The 19139-nt window shown below is 44.3% G+C and overlaps 1 protein-coding gene across 1 annotated transcript in view; it reads right to left on the bottom strand.

Moving 5' to 3' along the window:
* Positions 1–10062: 10062 nt before the first annotated feature.
* Positions 10063–19139, bottom strand: part of Ajuba (ajuba LIM protein) — a 10168-nt gene continuing 1091 nt past the window's right edge. Inside the window, exons 1-8 of the mRNA XM_015492779.2 lie at positions 18856–19139; positions 16003–16104; positions 14161–14228; positions 13981–14043; positions 12791–12921; positions 12656–12707; positions 11916–11984; positions 10063–11459 (exon numbers count right to left, since the gene is read on the bottom strand). The exon at positions 18856–19139 is cut by the window's right edge and continues 1091 nt beyond it. Of these exons, the coding sequence (XP_015348265.1) occupies positions 11334–11459; positions 11916–11984; positions 12656–12707; positions 12791–12921; positions 13981–14043; positions 14161–14228; positions 16003–16104; positions 18856–19139 (895 nt within the window). The 3' untranslated portion in view covers positions 10063–11333. The remainder of the gene's footprint in view (positions 11460–11915; positions 11985–12655; positions 12708–12790; positions 12922–13980; positions 14044–14160; positions 14229–16002; positions 16105–18855) is intronic.

The raw sequence follows: 19139 nt of genomic DNA, 5'->3' as shown, positions 1-19139 counted from the left end.
ACAGCTTCCTACTGGGAAGTTACCATCATACCCATTCTACAGAGGGGAAAACTAAGGCGCGGAGAGGTTAAAGTCAAGGTAGCAGCCCAGAAACCTAAACCTACCACAATGGTCTGCTGAACCTTCCTAGACCTGCCTCCATCCCTCATCCTGCGGGTAGCCCCGCCTGGGGCTTGGCTCACCTCTTGCCTGGCACAACTCTCTGCACTTTGGGTCTGCTCTCCTTTCTCAGGCTCCTTTGCCCTCTGCTTTATCTCTCATTCTTCATTTACCTCTGTCTTAAACCCAGCCTCCACTCCCACCTGCACCCTTTTTGCAAAGTTGACTGGAATCTAATCTAGTTAGGAGATGAATTCTAAAAAATAAAATAATGGGCTGGGAGTGTAGATCAGTGATGAAGTGCTTGCCCAGCATGAGGCCCCAGGTTCAATCTCCAGCACTAGGGAAAAAAAAGAGGAAAAAAAAAATGTATGTGTGTGTGTGTGAGAGTGTGTGTGTGTAAACCACACCAGGGTTATCAACTCTTGCATTAGAGAAGAAGCTGGGTGACCTCTCGGGCAAGGTGTGCTGAGAAATGGAATGTTTCACCTTTTCCTATAGTACCAGCTAGAAAATTCTACCAGTATACATAATGGAGGAATGATGTGGTCCAGTGCAGAAATTTCATATCCTTGGTCAGCTTCTCAGCTGCCTCCTTTGATGTTTAATACTAGAGTGCTGTCATTTTCTAAAGCTTTTAAAAATCATTTATGCTTCTTCAATTCTGTAGTGCAGCATCATTAAATATCAGGCATAATGTCCCTAACAAACAGCACTTGGAACAAAATAGCAAGCATGCTTTGGTGACTGATCAGAAACCTACTGAAATTTCATCTCCCAAATTTGTCGAGTTCTCAAATATGGACTACAAAGCTTTGGCTAAGTAGCTCTGAAGTACTTGGGGAATGAGGAGGCAAAGCATGCAGAAGTCTTGTCTTCAGGTGGCAGGATGCAGAAGACAGTGGTGGGAAACTTTGAATTGGATCAGACCTTTCTCTCAATTGTCTATTCCCTGTCTCTCTCTAACAAGCTGTGTGACCTTGGGCTTCAGGTTTCCTTATCTGTCAAAAGGAGGAAATAACATTTCTAGTTTCTCCAATCTCATAAGTGTTGATGTAATGATCAAATGAGATAATGGCTAGAAAGTGCATTGGAAAGACTACAAAAGTGAGATGTTTTAAATTGACACTTATTAAGCACTTATTATTAAGTGCCTTGGCAGAGACAAAAAAATATATATATATGACTTAGTCTCTGCTCTGAAGAAGTTCATAGTCTTGTTGAGAAGATACACATGAAAAGAAAATAATACAAGGCAGCAAATAGGTGTCAAAAGAGCAGTTTAGATTATAAATACTAGAGAAACTTGAAGAGAATACAGAATTTTTTTCTGCAGAAACAGATAGGAAAGACTGTGAAATAAATCTTAGTTTTGCTAGGCCTGAAAGGAGAGAAAAAATTTGGATCATTTAGAATGGAAGAAACATCCCAGCAAATGGAGGCAGACAAGAAGTATAAACTGCATTTCAGGTCCAAGAGGAGATAGAACCAGCATGAGGGATTTTATGGGCTAGCATAAGACTAAAGTTGAGGCTTATAGACCATCCTGGCAGTTAAAAATGCAGCAAAGTACTGTGAAAAAAAAATCTTACAATCAGACACCATCTTGTGTCCTTGAGCAAAAAAGAATTCTGAGAGAGGCCATAGAATTTTATCTCTCTTCCCCACTTTTCTTTCTGTCTTTCTCCTTTCTATTTTCCAGAACATATTTTTAAGCTTTCTTGAGGTTTTTTGGCAAACGATATTTAAAGTGTACAATTAAATAAATTTTGCTATAATTATACGCCAGTGAACCCATCACTACTCAAGATAGTGAACATATTCATCGCTCTCAAAGTTTCCTTGTGCTGGATGTGGTGGCACATGCCTGTAATCCCAGCAACTGGTTGAAGCTGAGGCAAGAGGATTGCAATTCGAGGCCAGGGTTGACAACTTAAAGAGACGCTTTGCAACTTAGCAAGAACCTGTCTCAAAATAAAAAATAAAAATGACTGGGAATGTAACTTAATGGTAAAGCACCCATAGTTTCAATCCCTGGTAACAAAAAATAATAATTATAAAAAATCAAAATAAAAGTTTATTTATGTCCCTCTGCAATTCCTCCCCAGCTTTTCTACCTTTGGTCAACCTCTGATTTGCTCCCTGCCATTATAAATTAGTTTGTACTTTCTAGATTCTTATAAATATGTACTCCTTTTTGTTGGTTTGTTGTTGTTTTTTTTTCATTCAGCATAATTACTTTTGAGATTCATACATGTTACTAGTATCAATAATTCATTTTTTTAAGTTCATGTCTTTTTTGTTGTTGAGAGGTAATATGAAATCTCCTTTAAAATCTTGATTTGTTTGGGTTTGTATTCAAGGAGGCACTTCCTCTATCACCCCAAGTTATCAATCTCAGGGCATACAGGATAAGAGGCATTTATTTGTTGAAAGAATGAATTTATTTGTTGAAATAATGAATTTTTAAACACTCCCCTCCCCCAGTTCTAATACCTTAAATGGTTTTGTTTCTTCTGTGGAATGCTTGGCCTTTATAGGTCAATCTCCTCATCAGTGTTGTTCATCTCAGCTTCTGGTAAGCCATATGCAAAATATAATCATTCAGCTTCTTAAGTGCTCTTTAATGCTGTGGCCAAGACATGCTCATGCTTTTTTTTTTTTTTTTTTGAGTACTGGGATGCTATACCACTGAGCTATATTCTGACCCTTTTGATTTTTTTGTTTTGAGACAGAGTCTAACTAAATTGATGAGGCTGGCTTTGAACTTGCTATCTTCCTGCCATAGATATGTTCTTAACTGGATGATAAATGTAAATGGGAGTCTGAGAAAAAGTTCACTTAACTTTTCAGACTTGAACAGTTCTTTGTTGCATTGTTTAAAATTACAAAGAAGAGCCTGGAATTCCAGATACTAAGGAGGCTGAGGCAGGAAAATTGCAATTTTGAGACAAGTTTGCCAGACTCTCTCAAAACAAAAACTAAAAAGGGGCTGAAGATGTGGCTCAGTGGTAAAGTACTTTCCCAAATATGGAGGCCCTGGTTCAATCCCCAGCACTGAAAAATAAACAAACAACAACATCAAAAACTAAAAAGGAGGGCTGGGGATGTGGCTCAAGCGCTAGTGCGCTCGCCTGGCATGCGTGCGGCCCGGGTTTGATCCTCAGCACCACATACAAACAAAGATGTTGTGTCCACCGAAAACTAAAAATAAATATTAAAATTCTCTCTCTCTCTCTCTCTCTCTCTCTCTCTCTCTCTCTCTCTCTCTCTCTCTCTCCTTCCCCCCTCTTTAAAACAACAACAACCAAAAAAGCAAAACTAAAAAGGACTGGGATACAGCTTAGTGGTAGAGAACCCCAGTACTGAAAACATAAAATAAAATTACCAAGAAGAATGAAAATTTACAAGGATATTGCAGGCACTCTGTCTCCCACTCCAGGCAGGCAACAAAATAGTGCTCAAGAGAGTGATTCCAGGTGAGTATTTAGTATTCTATTTATTATACTAATGGGAACCTTCAAGTAAGAATATATTTTCACACTAAAAATGGGTTTAAAACAACTGGTTGCAAATCTAGGACATTTAAATAATCTTTGAAACTTGGAATCACAAGTAACTGATCATTTAGGAAAACTTAGGTGAGGCATATAGTATGGTGGTACAGACCTGTAATCCCAGTAATTTGGGAGGCTGAGGCAAGTTCAAAGCCAGCCTCATCAATTTAGTGAGTCCCTGTCTCAAAATAAAAAGGGTTGGGGCTGGGGGCTGGGTATACAGCTTAGTTGGTAGAATGCTTGCCTCCCATGCACAAGGCTCTGGGTTCAATCCCCAGCACCACCAGAAAATAAATAAACAAAGAAAAAATAAAAAGGGCTGGGGATGTAGCTCAGTGGTAAAGTATCTTTGGGTTCAATCCTCCCTTACTATACCACTTTGAAAGTATTTGAATATATTTTGATATTATGGACTGAGAAACTAGTTTCAGGAAGAAAAATTTTTACTTGCAGTCAAAAGATTTCAGAATTATTTTCAAGAGTGGAAAATGAAGGTATTCAGAGTGACAACGATTGATGACTAAGCCAGAAAATTTCATGCCCATTGTTAAGTACATGATTTGAGAAGAAAACAAGAAGATAAAATATGTAATCAACCTATGGCATCAAATGAAAATTTCAGAACAAATGTTCATAATGTGCCATTTTTGCAATTGCTTAACGCTTCAAAGAAGATTTCAAACCCTGCCCTTTGTGTTTTCAAGGGTTGCCTATCTGGTCACAGAAACTTGTTATATAAACTGGTTTTACTTTGAGAACCTACAGAGAACTAGCATATAAACTAGGCCTGATAAGAAATTTTAGATATTAAAAAAAATGAGAAATTTGACTCAAAAATGGGACTGAAACAGTAACAGTTTTTACCAAAGGTATATGAGAGGAATCAGAGAGGAAGACTAGTGTATCATTTTGAAAAGCTAGACAGGAGACACATGTGCAGTTCTTCTTATAACAATAGGGTATGCTGGTATAATTTGAAAGCGTGTGCCAAGCTGATAAAAGTATTTCCCTGGATTTTAAACTGATGGTAACACTGTCTTATACTGAGTTGCATATGGAGATTTTCTCCTTTAAAAATCTATTTTTTTTTTTTTATAGAGACAGGGAGAGAGAGAGAATTTTCTAATATTTATTTTTTTAGTTTTTGGTGGACACAACATCTCTGTTTGTATGTGGTGCTGAGAACCGAACCCGGGCCGCACGCATGCCAGGTGAGCGCGCTACCGCTTGAGCCACATCCCCAGCCCCCTAAAAATCTTATTAGAACCATTGGGAGAAACAGACCATCCAAAGGGCATTTAGAGTTTTATGCCTGGGAAGAACTTAATATTGTGAATTTTGAAATGTCTTCTATGATTAAGTCTTATGGTTAAAAAAAAAAAAAAAAAGCAAAACTTTGAAGAAGTTGGCAATTTAGTATACTTTCTATATTCTATTTACCAAAGATAAATTTTTCTCATCTAATTTACAATATGCAACCAGAGTAGCTCAGGAAATTATTACATCTGGGTTTCCCATGACTGGTAAAAAAAAAAAAAAAAAAAAAGGAAGGCACAGATCATTCTGGAATTGATGTTTTTTTCTTGGGTAGCATTTCAAAACTAATATATTGGTTTCTTTAAATGATTAACAATTGAAGACTGTATAGATAGGGAACTCATCAGAATCATCCAAATCAAGAGTTTATACAATGTGTGAAGGACAGACTTTAGAGTGTGGGTACTGTGACTAGGTAAACTAAGGGAATACATCAAATAAAGAAGTACCCATTAGGACTGGTGTACCCATCAGGGCTAGGATGTAGCTCAGTGGCAGAGTGCTAGCCTAGTATGTGCCATGGCCGTGGGTTCCACCCCGAGTATCATAGACCACCCCCACCCCATACACACAAAAAATGAGGAATGCATGCTGGGTATTAAGGAATTAAAATAAAACTCTTAAAAAAAAAAAAGATCATTCATCATTCAATTCCAGTGGACATCTAGACCTGATGTCTAGTGATGTGTGTGGTCACTCTATAGACGGCAACAGCAAAGCCATTGCTGCCATGTGGTAATGGAAGCCCAGGGTGACATATCTTCTGATTATTCAAAAAACTTTAGAGATGCAGTTCTTCACAAATAATAATCAAATTTTTATATGAAATCTCCCGAATTGTAAATGTTGGCAACAAGTTATTTTATTTGTAATAGCTTATTTTTATTATAGAGGCAATACACATGTATTGCATACAAATAGAAAATGTAGGGTAACAAAAAACATATTCTCATCACTTATATCACTGATAACATCTTAGTGAAAATCCTTTTAGATTTTTTCTTCACAAATAGACATTTTATTTTATTTTTTGGTACTGGGCATTGAACTCAGGGGCACTCAACCACTGAGCCACATTCCCAGTCCTATTTTGTATTTTATTTAGAGGCAGGGTCTCACTGAGTTGCTTAGAACCTTGCCTTTGCTGAGGCTGGCTTTGAACTCCCGATCCTCCTGTCTCAGCCTCCTAAGCCACTGGGATTACAGGCATGCACCACTGTGCCCGGGTAGACATTTTAAAAACAAAATGTGATTATCCTATAAATATGGATTTGGAACTTGCTTGTTAATTATTTCTATTTATTTATTTTTAGTTTTAGGTGGACCCACTATCCCCATTTTACATTTATGTGGTGCTGAGAATCCAACCCAGTGCCCGTGCATGCTAGGCGAGTACTCTACCACTGAGCCACAACCCCAGCCCCTTGTTAATGAATTTGATTGTTCTAGCTCAGTAAATCTTCACCTAATCTAATCCCCTGTCCATATTTCAATGTTTCTAATTGACTCCAAAATATCTTCTATAGTAATTTATTTATACCAATAGGGAATCCAAAACTGTGCATTGAATTGTTAAGCCCCTTAAGTCTCTCAGCAGTTTCAACTTTTTTTTTTTTTTTTCCTGTATTAGGGATTGAACTCAGCACCTTGCACATGCTAGGCAAGCACTATACCACTAAGCTCCATTCCATCCCTTTTTTTCAAATTTTGAGTCAGGGTCTTGCTAAATTGCTCAGATTGCTTTCGAACTGACAACCCTCCTGCCTCAGCATCCTGAATAGCTGGTATTCCAGACATGCACCACCAGGCCCAGCCTCACCTATTTTTTTAAAACACTAATAATTTTTGCCAGAATCAATAATTCTATTGGAGTTCACAAAATGCTTTTTTTCCCCCCTCCAATTCTATCTTTTCTTCTTATCAACTAGGGTTTAATATATATAAAAAAAAATAGGGCTAGGGCTGTAGCTCAGTGGTAGAGCACTTGCCTAGCATGTGTGAGGCACTGGGTTTGATTCTCAGCACCACATAAAAGTAAATAAAGGTCCACCAACAACTAATAAAATATTAAAAAAGAAGATAGACAGGGCTGGGGGTGTAAGCTCAGTGGCAGAGTTGTTAGCATGCACAAAGGCCCTGAGTCCAATATCCAGCACCAAGAATAACAGCAACAATTCTTCCAGTGGTCAAAACTCAATGCATTTGGGGGCAGAATTTAGCCTGATTGCTGTCACCTTCTGATCTACAGTCAAAGCCAGACAAAGTCTCACTCATCAATGCTCTGTACCCTGCGGCATTAGGTCTTTTATTTGTAACAATCAATTACTTTGCACTTGTTGACATGTTGCTTGTAATCTTCTCAAGTCATTTTATGTGTGTCTCCCTGGCTAGACTGTGACCTCCTCAAGGGCAGGGACTGTCTTGCAATATATTTCCCATGCTTTTCCTAAAGTCCTACTAAAGGTACTTCGGCTAGTTAGTCCTAATTAATGAAAAAGCACTGGTAAGAACCCAAAGTTTTCAATATTGTTGCTCGTGTTTCTTGTCTTTCCTGAATTCTCTGTCATAATGAAGTGTGAATCTCATTTACAATGATAAATAAAGCTTTTCTGCTCACTTGTGGAGTCCCTGTGATGGAACATAGGAAGAGAGGGAAATAGTCCTTTATTAGTCTTCAAAAGTTATAGTCTTCATTCAGCTGTGACCTTGGGTAAATCACATCATCACTCAGTTTCTATTTCTTCATTAATAAAATGAGGTAACTGGATTATCTTCTAAAATCAGCCTCTCTTGGTTCTAACCTTCTAAGCCTAACTAGTACCTTTCAGTAGTTATTCCTCCTGACCTGTCCCTCCCTGCTTGTATGGCACCCTGGTTCCCTTCATTTGGGTCAGCACTATCCTTTCCAAGTAAGAATGGAGGTGAAATAACACCTGCAGTAAACAGAATTTGCCTCTGATGATTGTTCTCCTATCACAGTTAGACTGATCTCATCTATAAGTCCCAGTAACAACTTGCTTTTGTTTTCAAGGTCAAGCCTTAGTCCTTTACAACTGGGGCCAAATGCATACGTTCCAAGGTCCTCAATAAGATTGGCACAGCAGAGGCCCAGTCTGCAAAGTAGAAAAGATCAGAGAGGACTGAGATTGGCTAGACCTTTGTGGAGCCTTATCATAAGAGCTCTGAATGACCCCAGCCAGCTCTAGGGTATTTATTGGTGTTTCTAAAACGAAAAACTATTAAATAAAGACATTTTAGCTTACCTGTTTTTTTTCCCCCAATCTTTTATTTCAATACTGTTGCTCTTCTTTTTGTTTATAGGTACAGTCTGAAGGCCTTATCCAACTGGCTTTATGTGCTTAGATATAGCTTTCTCTACCTCCTCCCAGACTGAGGAATCCCCAATCTAATTTATAAATGGAATCTTGGCATTTCCCTAGCCTCAAGAGCTCCAGGTGGTGGAGGGCAGGACAGACAGGTCTCTAAGGACTTAAGCAGAGAGAACCTCCCCAGCCTAGTTCTTGATAATCCACATTTGGGCTCATGGCAACTAGAGGTGTCCAGAGCAAAGTGTTTAACTCTGCTGTCAGACCCTTTCTTCACCTCAGAACTAGTGGCTGCTGATGAAAATTGGGTGGCAAGTTGGCCAAACAGTGTCTACCTTCACACTACCTCATGAATTTTTCACTATCAATTGCAAATATTAAATAGAAAAATTAGGGCTGGGGATGTGGCTCAAGCGCTAGTGCGCTCGCCTGGCATGCGTGCGGCCCGGGTTCGATCCTCAGCACCACATACAAAGATGTTGTGTCCGCTGAAAACTAAAAAATAAATATTTAAAAAAAAAAAAAAAGAAAGAAGAAAAATTAAAGAGGAGCAGTCTCCCAGCAAACAGGAAAAATGGAGGCTCCAGGGTGGGATGCAGGACACACATGGGGAGCCCACCACTGATGATGTGGGGCAGCTGGGGTTATTCTATCACAGCCTGCTCTTCTAAGGTGTTATATCTTCCTTGGGAAGAAAGGAATAGTAGCCTATTGGCAAGAAGTGTCTTAGGGAGTCCCAGGGCTGGGATAGATCAGCACAGACCTAGAAGGAAAAGATCCAGTTAGATTAGGAACAGAGGGAGGCCAAAATCACAACAAGAAACAAAAGGTCAGATGACAGAGCAGTTAAGATCCCCAGAGTAAAAAAAAAAAAAAAAACTGAAGGGACAGATGTAAAGCTACACAAGTTTTTGGTTTTCCCAGGCCTACAGAACAAGTAGTCTAGTTTTAGAAAATTTATCTCTAAGAAGTACATTTCACCCACTAGTACCCTGTTGAATGAACCTGACCTCTCCCCCTCTCACTCAGAGGCCCCTTTTATGGAATTCCCAGGATGACTGGACATCATCTTGGAATAATCCCCAAGTGTGGAATGTCTTTTCCTGAGGAGTCAGCATTTTCAGTATGAGACTAAGTGATAGAGGTTAAGAAAATGGATCTGGCTAGGAATATAGCTCAGTTGGTAGAGTGCTTGCCTCACATGCACAAGGCCCTGTGTTCAATCCCCAGCACTATAAGAGAGAGAAAAAAAAAAAGGTCAATTCATCTACAATTAGTCTAAAATGAATATGTATCAAATCTGCAGCATTTTGAAAGACTTAGCAGATTCACCCTTTTTACTTATTACTGCTATTGTCTGTATGACCTTTAATTGTTAGTAAATAGAGTATGCCTCATGCCTATTCATTTGCTTATGATATATTGGCATTTTAACATTTTAACAGCAGTAGTACAGAAGTCAGACCAAAGCATCAAAGTCCTACTGAACTCCATTCCTTTTTTTGGGCACTGGGGATTGAACCCAGGAGGTGCTTAACCACTGAGCAACATCCCCAGCCCTTTTTATTTTTTGAGACAGGGTCTTGCTAAATTCCTTAGGACCTCAGTTGCTGAGGCCGACCTTGAATTTGGGATCCTCCTGCCTTCCAAGCTGCTGTGATTACAGGTTTGCACCACTGAGCCCAGCTCCATTACATTTTTTCAAGGCATCTAACTATAAAGAAATACTGGACTACGAAACACAAAAAGGGATACACAAAATGTTTGTGTCAATTGTATTTATTGCTAGAAACTTTAAACTTTTTTTTAAAAAAGTGTTTGAAATGTAGATAATATAGCAAAAGACATCCAAGAAATCTCATTTACAAAGTGCTGCAAATTTGATAATTTTATGTAGCTGTTAACTCAGGAGTACTCTTGGATGAACAGATGTAAGTCCTTGAAATACCCAAAGCATGACAAAAAAGAATAGAACATCTAAAAGGATATACAAACACCCAAAAGGGAACTGAGCTTTTGGCAAATTGGTCATTAAATGAACTGAACTTTAAGCATAAATTTTAAGAGCTCTAGCTTTAGGTGAATTCAAGTTTCAGCCAAACGGACTAGAATCAACGTGTTTTGCTCCCTCCTGCTCCCCCCAACCTGAGTTTTGGGGTTGCAGTGTATATAATTTGAGATCCCTCTGAGAGATGGCAGGTCTGGAGCTACTGCTAGAGAACCAAGTATAAGAATGACCTGAGAAGAAGGGAATAACTGTGAGTGTATGCAGGCAAGCATACACACATGTATGAATGCACCCATGTGCACATATACTGGGCTGTAGGGCTCAGTGCACCTAAACCTGGGAGTGTGTAGGGAGAGGGACCAGCCTGAAGCTTCCTAGACATCCCGCCCAATAAGCTACACACAGAGAGACCTGCTCATTACCTCCCCAACTAAGCAGAAGAGCAACCAAGTACAGGCCCACATGAGTCCCTGAGAAACAGGCAATACCGGCAGCAGGGCCACCAGGAGTTGGTCCCCATTCCCAGCAGAGGGATGAGGAGCTTTCCTGGTTCTTAGAAAGAAAAAGGCTAAGAAATAACTTGTTAATAAAGTCCAGGATTTCCACCTCTTCATCCAGATATAGAGATAGGAGACTGTGACCCAAGTCTGAGTGGGTCACAAAAAATGAGGCATTCCCAAGATGTCCTCTCCTCCCATAATCCAGAACATTGCATGACTTATGCACGAACATACACTGGAGATATACATCATAATCAGACGTCCAGAAAGCATGGAACCCGTCTGAGCATATGCAATAGATCAGGATGCACATGTGGGAAGACCAGTCATCCCCACCCTGGCAATCAGAATATTCTTACTCCACATCCATTTGGAATGTTATGTTCTTTGGGTCCCTGGCCCTTGAGGCCATCCCCAGAGGACTACTCTGCCAGGATTCCAATGTATCCTTGCCTCAGCCTCGGAGGGGCCCCACTGGCCAGAGGAATTTGTCAATGATGGCGATGGCAACAGTGGTGACTGCAGCTCAGACATAGTTGGTAGGGGGCTGTCGGGCATTGAGTCGCTGCATGTGACAGCCGTGGCAGAGCAAGTGCCCATCTAGAGGGAAACAGCAGCAGCCTTCCTCGTCGCTCAGCTGCATCCGGCAGTCCTGGGGAAGAAAGAACCTAGTTCACCTTTGCCCAGGAACCCTGGACACTTGAGGACATCTAGAGTCTGCCCTGCTCAACACTAGACTCCTAAAGACTGGAAGTAAGGGTTGGGGTTGGTGGGTAGGGCTTGCCAGTGGGAAGGTGGAAGAGAAACCTAAGAAATACCTCATCTGGACACCAGGTGTCGCTGCAGCTGCAGAAATAATGAGACAAGCCCCCATTTCCAGCAGTTAGCAGGAGTTCCCTAGTCTTAAAAAAAGTCTTGAATCTAGGGAAGCCAGATTCAGAAAGACTTAAATACTAGGAATAGAGAGAGTGACTGGAGGACGAGCAAAAGACCAGAGATAAGTCAGGACACTTCCTGGTTTTCTCCCAAAGAAGCATACCTGTTCTAGTACTTAACTCATCCCCTCCCTCCCAATTCCATTTTTCTGCTCTGGACCCCCAACACTCACCTCACAGTGGTAGCACTCAAAGTGATAATCACGGTCCATGGATATCACCCTCACAATGTCCTCACAGCCCTGAAAAATGCAGACCCCCATGGAGATGAGAGCAGCATGGCACCCCCAACTTCCCTCCCTCTGCATAGGACTCCTCCTGCACCGATAGGAAGATGGACCAAGGCCACCAGAGTCTCTCTACAATCAAATAATCATAGGTAGCTTTAAGATGCTTTGGCAAATCCTTGGGGCACTTCCCCTCCCCCTCCTTGGTGCTTCCCCCATGCTCCTATGTGAAGAGAGGGGGTAAACGGCACAGAATATAAATAAAGTAGGCCAAACTGAGGGCAAAGAGGACCAATAGGTTCTGATTCCTCAAGGGCCTTTGGCTTCCCTCCCTAAGCATACCTATAACTTAAATCATCTCTGGTTCCATGCTACCAGCCTTGAAGATTCTTTCACCTTTTTCCAGCCCCTACTTTGGTATTCGATGACCTCAACCTCACTGAAAGCTCTCCTCTGTTGGGACTGGGATGGAAGATATGGAATCTGAGCCCCTTGAGGCTATCGGACAGTCCAGGCCCGGATGTTAGGGTCAGGGTGGTGACCCCAAGAGCAAAGTCACACGGGAATCTTCCTAGAGTGCATTCCTCAGCACCACCACTTCCCAAGGGAACCCAGGCCACATATCCTTACCCTTTCTTAGAGGCAGCAGCACTGGCTACCTTGCAGAAGAACCCAGACATACTGACCTCTGAAGGGAGGATGGGTTGACCGCAGGCTGCACACTTAGGGGCATAATTTCTAAAAGAAAAAACCTAGTGATGAGCTGAGATTGAAGAATCCCTGGACCCAGTTCCACATGACACCCCCAGGGTTGGACTCACTTGTGGTAGTCAGTGACACAGTACACCTGGTTGGAGAAGTCCACTGTGAAGGGGACGCCATCTAGGCACTTGTTGCAAACGATGCATCGGAAGCAGCCTGGGTGATAGGACTTCCCCATTGCCTGAAGGATCTGGGTCATAGGGTGGAAGAATTAGTTTCCTTCCAGCCCCAGCTCTTTAGCTACCCTTTATGTTCCCACTAACCTTGTCCAACCCCTTCCTGCAGGCTTACATGTAATTTGAGGGGACCAAGGAGTCTTAAATATAGAAGCCCTGAAAAAAGTAGTAGAGACCAACTGGGTCATTAGAGTTCAAACCTGGCTACAATATTAGGATCACCTAGGGAGCTTTTAAAAAATTACCAATGCAGCCAGGTCACAGCAGAGCTCACCAGTAGTAATCCCAGCAACTTGGGAGGCTAAGGCAGAAGGACTCGAAAGTTCAAGACCAGCCTCAACAACTTAAAGAGATGCTCAGCAATTTAGCAAGACCCTGTCTCAAATTAAAAAATAAAAAGGACTGGGGATGTAGATCAATAATTTAAAAACAAAACAAAACAAAAAACAAATAAACACCAATGAGTGGGTTCTACCTCAATCTTCTATCACAATTCACAATTCTGGTGAGGGGACCCCACATTAAACAATATATTATATATATTTTTTTTTATTCTTCCCATGTTATCTGCTAGGCTGCCAGGGTTAGATTCATTGATCTGATCCAAACCCTTTTTTTTATAGAAAAGAAAACTGAGTTTCAACTGATTCAACCAGGATAAGAATAGGGATTAAGACCCAGGACATGGGGTTGGGGTTGTAGCTCAGTGGTAGAATGTGCCCCTAGCGGGTATGAGGCACTGGGTTCGATCCTCAGCACCACATAAAAATAAATAAATAGAATAAAGGTATTGTGTCTATCTACAATTAAAAATAAATAAATAAATAAATAAATAAATAAATAAATAAAAAGACCCAGGACACCAACTTCTAGCTCAGGCTGGAGGGCCTGGTTGTGCCTGCAGAATCAGGGAGGGGTCAGGTCACAGAAGCCTAGGATGGGACTCCATCTCAGGGGCATAGGGAAGGCACTATAAACAATTGCTCTGGGGAGGAATGGCAAGAATGTGATTCATCTGGTGATGGGTTTCTTTCCTGCAGTTTCACAGGCTCAGCAGAAGACACATCCCCTACCTTCTCCAAAATCAAGTGACCACAGACACAGCACTTCTCAGCTGCTTCCTGAAACCCTGAAAACTAGAGAAAAGACAGGTGGATGTTACCAGCTGAAAATGATGGGCGGAACCCTGGTGGGTTGCTAATAAGGGAGTTCCAGTGAGAGCCAATTCCACATCCAGGGGACCACTCACTCACCAGATAATCTTCCTCACAGTACACAGAGCCGTTGACACTGTAGAAAGCCTTGCAGCGCAAAGTTCTCCCTAGAACCAACAGGGAGGAGCTTGAACCTATCCCACAGCCCAGGCACAAGGCCCACTCTGGTATTCTTGCTACCCAGTGATGCACTGTACAGGCATAGTGTGATTAAACTGCCCATTAGTGCTTTTCCTTCCCACACCCCTCCAATTTGCTTTGACTGCATTCCAGCCAACTTCTCTCCTCACTCCTTTGGCTCCTGCATCCTCAACAGTTTTCTACCATCCTCCCCCAAATGAATGCTTTCCCCTCCAGTGCCCAGTACATAGAGCCACCTGGGAGAACAAAGCCAACTGCATGCTGGAATACATAGAAAGAATCCCTGAACTAGGTGCTGTACAATGTGCATGGAAAAAAAAAATCACATTGTCGAGGCTGGAGTTGTGGCTCAGTGGTAGAGCGCTTGCCTAGCATGTGTGAGGCACTGGGTATGAGCCTTAGCACTACATGAAAATAAATAAAATAAGATATTGTGTCCAACTACAACTAAAAATATTTTTTAAAAAATCAAATTGTCACAGCCTTTCAACCTAGGAGTATCTTTGCCTCAGCACAGACATCCTGTGCTCAAAGACTTGTCTAGCTTCTTGAGATAGACTATGGAAGTCAGGACATACTGGAGTTACTGCAGGAACAAAGTGCTTTGTTGGGATCAAAATGGGTACCCTTGCCTGATGTACTGGTCTGTTTCCTCAAACTTGGAGGGACCCAGAATCTTCAGGGTCAAAGGCAGCCCAGGACTTTTTGCAAGCAGACAAGGCAGGACCATTTCCCATCTGACCAACTACCCAGGAACTGCTCTGTGGTGTCTCAATTGTCAGGGATGAGGGAGGAGTGAGAACTGGTGGAGAATAGTCAATTTTCCTATCTTTCGCCTTCTTCCCATCAAAATTTCCACTTCCAGCTGTCTGGTAGTTTAGAAGACCTGACTTAGAAACTCATGACATAGGGGAGGAAAGAGAAGGAAAGACAGACATATCCAGAAGAGGCCCTATAAAAGACAGACAGAGGAGTCTAAAAAGAACCAGGCAGAAGCTGGGGGAATGAGAGAAAAGCTGAGTGCTGGAGTCAGACAGGCAGAGATAGGAGATTAAAGGTTTAGCAAAAGAATCAGAATGGCTAAGCAGTGGGGAAGGGGTAATGAGAGGTGAGGGAGGGCGGGGTAGGGGGAGTTAAGGCTGCTGGGAGCACCCCCCCCCCACAGAGGGCCTCCTGAGCTAACAGCAGCAGCGGGCATTCCTGGAGCGTGATGTCATCAGCTTGGCATGGCCTGGTGGCCTGCACTCTAGCGAGGTGGCTGAACTCTGACCAGCCAAGAGAAAACCCCCTCTCCGCCCCCCACAGCTCCCTACTCCCCCAGCCCACACCCCACCCTTCCCACATTCCAGTCTTTCACTGTCGCCCCAGGCAACTCGCTGCCCAAGACCAAACCCCACCAAGGAGAGACTGGAGGGCTGGGCGGGAGTCCAGGCTGGGCAAGCAGGGAGGCACAAGAAAGAGGGAGGATCGGAGAGGAAAGAGGCTGAACAGGGGCAGGGAGGATGGACTCCAAAAAGCAGACCCAGCATGGGGGAAGGAAAGCCAGGTAGAGCTGAGGGTTAGGTAAGCAAGAGAAGGTGGGGCAGCTGTGGGCCTCCAGATACATGGTAGGGACCCAAGTCCCCACCAAGGTCTTGGAGCAAATGAAGAGGCACAAGCTCTTCCCTGGTTCCCCCCAGCACTTGTAAGCATGGATGTGGGGAGAGGTAGGGGGAGTACTTGAGTGGCATCCACACTCACCACAGGAGCAGCAGACAAAGCACTGGGTGTGATAGAGACTGTCCAGGGCCTGGCAGGCATTGCTCTGCCCATAGATGCCTTTGTTGCACTTGATACAGGTGCCTGAGGGGAGAGAAGAGGTTGTCAGCATCACTTCCACCCTCGCCAAACCCCAGTTCAAATCCAGGAACACCCCCCCCCCAAGCTTTCCTGAGTGCTTTTTCCTGATGTGTCAGAGGACACAGGCTCTCTTTACTGGGCTCCCTCCTGAGGAGAAGAGCAAGAAATGGGATGTAGCAAGGTCTTTGGAGGGGTAATTCCATTCTTGTTTACTTGATTTTCTGAGCATCTATTTTGTGCCTAGTACAGTACCCAATTCTGAAGAATGTCAAAGATAAGGTCCTTGGCCTTCAGATGTTTAGTTTCTGTTAAGCAGAAAACACTAAACAGGCAAGTCTGGGACAAATGGTCAGAGATGCACAGGGGCCCAGCAGAAGACATGAAAAAAAAAACTTCCTACAGAAAGGAAGTTAGGCCCAGGAGGCCTCTCCAGAACTTCAGTTTTCCCATCTATAAAACAAGCTGCTATTGAGGTATGGAATGATTTCTCTCTGATGCACACTTTCAAGAACAGAGAGTAGGACCTTGCTCAGCAGAGGGCCTTGTGAGCATAACTCCTGTGCGGAGGTGGCTGCTGAGAATGCAGGTTGTGTTCTAGGGACCAGGTTTGCACAGGAAGGGGAAACGTGGCAGAATCCCCAGTGCCTCCCTGCCATCTATCACGCAAGAAACAGAGCTGAGCTGCAGTTCCCCCAACATCCCCTACTAAGATACATGCACCTGGTCTGGCACCCGCCTTTCCTGGGTGTGTTCTTTCTTCCCTCCACTCCCCAATTCCAGGCCCATGAGTGAGGGCTAGGGCCTGTCTTTGGGGAGCAGATCCCAACGGGCCCGCCCCACCTTTCTCCCTGGGCACACTGCCACACTCCCTGCCTGTTGGGGCCCATCCCAGTCTTTGCCCAGGGGCTTGGGAGCCTGTGCAGCAGCTGCAGCAACTGATGGGCCCAGGCCTGTCCTGCTCCCACCCTCTGGCAGCTGGGCAAGGCTGAAGCCAAGGAAGAGGGCCCCTACCGGGGGCAGCAGTAAGAGGGTACAGTCAGACTAGGACTGAAGCTGGTAGGGGGCTCTGTCAGGGAAGACAACCTGATGTCCAGGGATAGGAAACCTCCACCTCCAAATTAAAAATGTGTCCTCCTCATGGAAGAGGAGATCTGCCTAAGATTGCCATACCAGGGGTCTTTCAGAGCTATTCTTTAGGGAAGCTTTAGATACTAGTGAAAGACAGGAGGAAACTGCTCAGGCATGTCTAACTTACCTCCTCTCACCCAACATATCCACACCTAAAATCATCCTGCTATTTTATTGCACTTTCTCTGAGTTCCTTTCTTCATTTTGGCTCAGATGGTTTAGCCAAAGAGACTTATTTCCCAGATACCTCTCCAGGCCTCAAAAGGAAACTGCTAAATGGGCCCTGTCACTCAGTCTCCTTTGATCAAAATAATTTAGCATCACCTGCTCTAGGCCTTCCTTTCCCATGGTGGGAGAAATAAATGGGCTGGGGGTTGAACTATGCAGGCCCTTCCATCCTGCACGTCTGCTACCTCTGAGCTTCCTCTCCAGCTATCTCTCTCTGGCAGCAGTTCCTCTCCTTATTCACATTTCTAGCCAAGGACTTCTACAGCCTGGAATGGAGGGCAGGGAAGTAGATAGTGAGAGAGCAGGGGAGAAGATACTTGGAAAACTGAAGAGGCCCACAGTTCTGGGGATTGAGCCCTCCTCTACACCATCAGATTAGCATTACTTTATATGATGAAGTAGTTTGTGGGGGTTAGACTAAAAAACTGTCTAAAATCCCACTTAACCCTCTAGCTGAAACATGTAATCAATCAATACTTCTTCAACAAGTATTGTGGGTGAAGGAGGCCACCACCAGGTTTCTCTTAACAGCAGCAGGAAGAAGGGGCTACTTTCAGCCTGAATTCTGAGCAGTTAAGGCCAGAACTCCAGGCCAGATTATTTTTGGCAGTCACACAGGGTCGATATCCATCCAGGGTGATAGTTGTCCAGTGGTCAGGACTTTTGCCCTCACTTCCAGAAGATGAGGAAACAGGCTGGTACCACCTGATCTCTGCTTCAATGCCCATGCGCACCTCGTCAGGACTGGGGATGAGCAGCACCTGGGTCCCTGTTTTCCGTTCCAGGGAGCTCCATTTCCCAGACAGCGGCCACGGTTCCTCGTGTTCTAGGAAGCCTTCCCCCCCCACAACACGCCCAGATCCTGGGCGCACGAGCGCACCCCACCCCTCGGCTGCGGTGGGCCCCGCCCGCGGGCACCTGGAGCGCCCGGGCAGGAGTCGGCACGCAAACTGCCCGCCCTCCCCGCCCCCCCACCCGCGCATTCCCCGAATTCCTGCGGGCGGAGCCAGGGCCGGGGTGGGGGCGCGGCACGCTGAAGCCTGTAGGGGCACCGCCGGGAAAGGGGAAGTCGGGGGGTTGGGGGATGCTCTCACTGCTTCACTGGGTCCCCTCCTTACAAGGCCTCCAACAGCGAAAACCTAAGGTTCTCTAATGCGTGAGAAACTGGGACTCACGAGATAATCAGGGGGTTTGAATTTAGCCCGGTCCATTTGCAACCCAGTGGGAAGGGGATAGCACTCTGAGGTCCGCCCCCATCCATCCCTCCCGCCGCTTTTTTCTGGTCCAGCGTCTCCTCCTTGGACCCCGGGACACAGGCAATTTGGGCCGTCGGGGCACTGGAGAGCCAAATGCTGAGACGGATCCCTCTCAGTCCCTAGCCACTTCACTCTCACTTACCGAAGTAGTCCTCTCTGGCCTCTGGCTCTCGCATCCGGGCCCGGGCAGCCTCCGGAACGAACGGACCCTGCGTCTCCTCGAGACCCGATGGTTCAATCCCCGAGGGTTCCCCGCGGGCGCCGGCTTCTCGCCCACCGGTGCCTACCGTCAGGCGCAGCAACGCAGTTAGCTCGTCCTGGTATCGGGCGCCCGCGGCGCAGTCCCCGTAGCCAGTCACCGAGTGTCGTCCGGGTTGAGTCCCACGTCTCTCCAAAGGCCCCGCCGCTCCCACTCCGGCCCCGGCT

This window comes from Marmota marmota, unplaced genomic scaffold (genome assembly GCF_001458135.2).
Source record: "Marmota marmota marmota unplaced genomic scaffold, marMar, whole genome shotgun sequence".
Lineage (NCBI taxonomy): Eukaryota > Metazoa > Chordata > Mammalia > Rodentia > Sciuridae > Marmota > Marmota marmota.
Note: the sequence above shows the minus strand (reverse complement) of the source record. Positions and strands in the feature narration are given on the sequence as shown.